This window comes from Melitaea cinxia, chromosome 13 (assembly GCF_905220565.1).
Source record: "Melitaea cinxia chromosome 13, ilMelCinx1.1, whole genome shotgun sequence".
Classification (NCBI taxonomy): Eukaryota; Metazoa; Arthropoda; class Insecta; order Lepidoptera; family Nymphalidae; genus Melitaea; species Melitaea cinxia.
The window spans coordinates 2,950,793-2,954,320 of NC_059406.1; the positions used below are offsets into that span (position 1 = coordinate 2,950,793).

The window sequence follows — 3,528 nt, forward strand, 5'->3', positions numbered from 1 at the left end:
TCTGATAGATTCTGCTCAGAAAAATCGTCAAAAAACTCGAAGAATAACTTTCCTTTTTAAAAAACTGTCAATTTATACCTTTTTCTACACACAACTGCAATGATATGAACCTTGGTAATAATTACAATTTATCAACATAAGCAAACGTACCTGTCATATTAATATTATCATACCAAATGAACTCGTTCAAAATGATTTGAATTGGGAATACTTGGATTCACTTCAAACAGTTATGAATCATAGTAAAGGAAAACTTTACGTCAAACTAGCTGCGCTTCACAGTTATAACCGCGTAATTTCTGATCCCATGGAAATGTACGAATAAAAAGTAGCCTATGTCTTACTTTAAATCACCAACTATCTACGTAGTAGTAACAAACAGCTGTTCATCCTTTCTAACTTTCATATTTACAATTTTAGTAATATTATAAAGCTCGACCAGGCTATCTCTATGACCCGCCCTGTAAATAGGTACTGTTTCATATATTGTGAGCAGGTAGCATGTGGTGGTTTTGGTATATACGACTGACTGTCTCGTGTTTGCCCTGATCATTTCATGGTCATACTGTTGCGTTTTTGGTCTTGTGTGACTTTAAATTTTTAAGAGTACCGAGAGGTTTTTTCTCCGGCTTTTTTTTCTCTCGGCCTACACTAGGGACATTATGTTATTTATTGTAATATTTAGTAAAGTCGAGAATATAATAGGAAGGTAATGTCTGCCGAGACATTAGGATTTTAAGTATTAACTTAAATATTATGACTTAGTTAAGGTTGCTTATAACACAGGGTACATTACCTAAGTTTGTAATGTACCTAATGTAATATAACTTTTTATTTTATTGTATAATATTTTTGCTGCTTTAACTTTCTTTTATTATTGTTAATTTTTTTTTTTTTTTTGTTAATAAATGTATTATTTTTGACGTTCGTTAAGTGTGTGTGGTGAAATAAATGTTTTCATTTCATTTCTTTTAGTAGGATTACACGTGTGACAAATATCTATATATAATGACAAACTGGCTACTACTTTTTTGCTTATCGAGAGAAGACGTGTTTCTGTGGTTCTGGAAGATAAATATTAGTAAATGGTTAAATATTCACAAAATCCTAGTATTGAGTTGTATCAGCGTGTTTAGTAGATAAAAATCTAACGAAGTGTTGTGAAACGGTAATTAATAAGTGTGTGAATGAGTGTTAAAACGGAAAAAATTGTTTGAAATCTTTCGTTGTTGATGTATAAATTGAACTTAGTGAACAAAGGATTGGACTTATTCATTAACATCTACCCGTTATTACAAAGAAGTAATCGTAAAAAGTTCATACGGATTGAAAATTTCGCTGCACACAAACGAGTACTGAGTGGTCTAGTGTCTAACACACAGATTGCCGGTCGTCTGCACACTCGTTAGGGCGAAGGATCAAATCCTTCCTTAAAAACATTTTTTTTGTTATAATTTTTTTTTTCTTTGCTTAAATTTCTTTAACTTTTTTTATTATATTTTTTTTTTTTAAACGTAAGTGAAAGAAAGTTGAGTGGACATTGCTCGTTTGTTTCTTGCGCTCATCTTGGTTCTGTACGATGTCGTCGCAGAAGACTTGTGCTGGGTGTCAAAATTCACTGCCAAGGAGGGAGTATATGACTTGTGTCACGTGTAAGCTTGGGTACGATCTGCTTTGCGCAAACTTGACATCTAAGCACTTTTATCAGATGGATGCTGAAAGTAGGATTAAATGGAACTGCCAACAATGTCGCAGTAAACTACCAAAGACAGGTAATTCGAACACTCCTGTACGTGCCACTGGTCATCCTATCGCTTCTAAGGAGGATTGCATCCTGAGCCCAGCTGAAGAGAGTAGTGTTACCATGAGAGTGAAGAATAAATGTTCCAAGTCTGATAGCGGCGATTCTTGTGTAACCGAGGAGAGGTTGCGCATAATTATAAAACAGGAAATCACTGACACTATTAAATCCCTAGTATCCGAACACCTAACCAACTTAAACCTTCAAGTATCTGAGTTCCAGGAGTCCCTGTCGTTTATCAGTAAACAGTACGATGCACTAATAATGTCTGTTAACGAGAAATCGGAAACAATCAATAAATTGGTGTCCAAGAATGAAAACTTAGCATCACAGGTTAAAAACCTGACGGATAGGCTGGTGCAGATAGAGCAAAACATGCGTGTTTGTAACGTGGAAATTACCGGCATTCCCGAACATAAGTCGGAGAACCTCCTAAACACTGTAGAACAACTTGGAAGAATTGTCGAGAGTCCTATCGCTGAATCTGATATACTGCATGTAACAAGAATTGCCAAATTAAACAAGGAGAGTGATCGTCCCCGTTCTGTCATTGTAAAGCTTCGCAGTCAGCGACACCGCGATGAACTGTTGGCTGCAGTGACGCGATTCAATAAAAAGAACAAAGATAATAAGCTCAGCACCGAACATCTTGGACTCGGAGGACGTCGCGAACCCGTATTCGTATCTGAACACCTTACTCTCACAAATAAACAGTTACATGCCGCAGCCCGAAAGAAAGCCAAGGAGACTGGGTTCAAGTTTGTGTGGATACGGGATGGAAGAATACTTGCGAGGAAAAACGAGCAAAGTCATGCTATTCACATCAAAAACGACGAAAGCTTAAAATTGTTGCTTTAGTATTAGTATTCGATAAGTGTTAGAATTATCCAAGTAGTAGTTATATAATTGTTTTTCACAATGGCTGTAAATATTTATTATCAGAATGTGCGGGGCTTAAGAACCAAAACAGAGGATGTTTTTACAAATATTCTGATTAATAACTACAACGTAATTGTATTTACTGAGACGTGGCTCAATAGTAAAGTAACGAATTCGGAATTTATAGATAAGCGTTATACTGTTTATAGGAGAGATCGATTGTGCTCAGAAACTACTAAAAAAGACGGTGGAGGAGTTTTGGTCGCTGTTTCTAATCATATTCCTTCTTCCAGACATTCAAACTGGGAGAGCGATGCGGAGGACCTATGGGTCTCAATTGATGTAAAAACAAATAACATTGTCACAAAAATATTAATTTGCGCGGTATACCTTCCCCCACCAGTAAATTTGGAAAGCCTTACTCGGTTTTTAGAGCATACTAGCGATATTTTAGACGGAAATGACCAAGTCATAATATTGGGAGACTTCAACATGGGCTTTATTGGTTGGTCTCGCGGCGTGGATGGTGTTTCATGTAGTGCATTTAATTATGGTTCACCGCAAGGTCTGGCACTCACTGATTTCATGGCGCTGAATAATATTACACAAATGAACCCTCTTCCTAACGAGGATGGCAGAGTGCTGGATCTTGTTCTGACTAACTGCATTACGTTAGAAGTTACTAATTCTTTAAATATTATAAGTAAAATTGACCGAAAGCATCCTCCTTTATTGATTATTGTACCGGAACTAAAACCACACTTTCTTAAATCAGCCGAAAGACCCCGACCCAATTTTTTCAAAGCGAACTATAATCTAATTTTAGCTCATCTAAGGGAAATTAATTG

The 3,528-nt window shown here is 36.3% G+C and overlaps 1 protein-coding gene across 1 annotated transcript; it reads left to right on the plus strand.

Annotated features, from left to right (window-relative positions):
- Positions 1 to 1,708: 1,708 nt before the first annotated feature.
- LOC123659235 lies at positions 1,709 to 2,659 on the plus strand. Its single transcript, XM_045594484.1, has one exon. It carries the CDS (start codon positions 1,709 to 1,711, stop codon positions 2,657 to 2,659), a length of 951 nt encoding a protein of 316 aa, XP_045450440.1.
- The last annotated feature ends 869 nt before the right edge of the window (positions 2,660 to 3,528 follow it).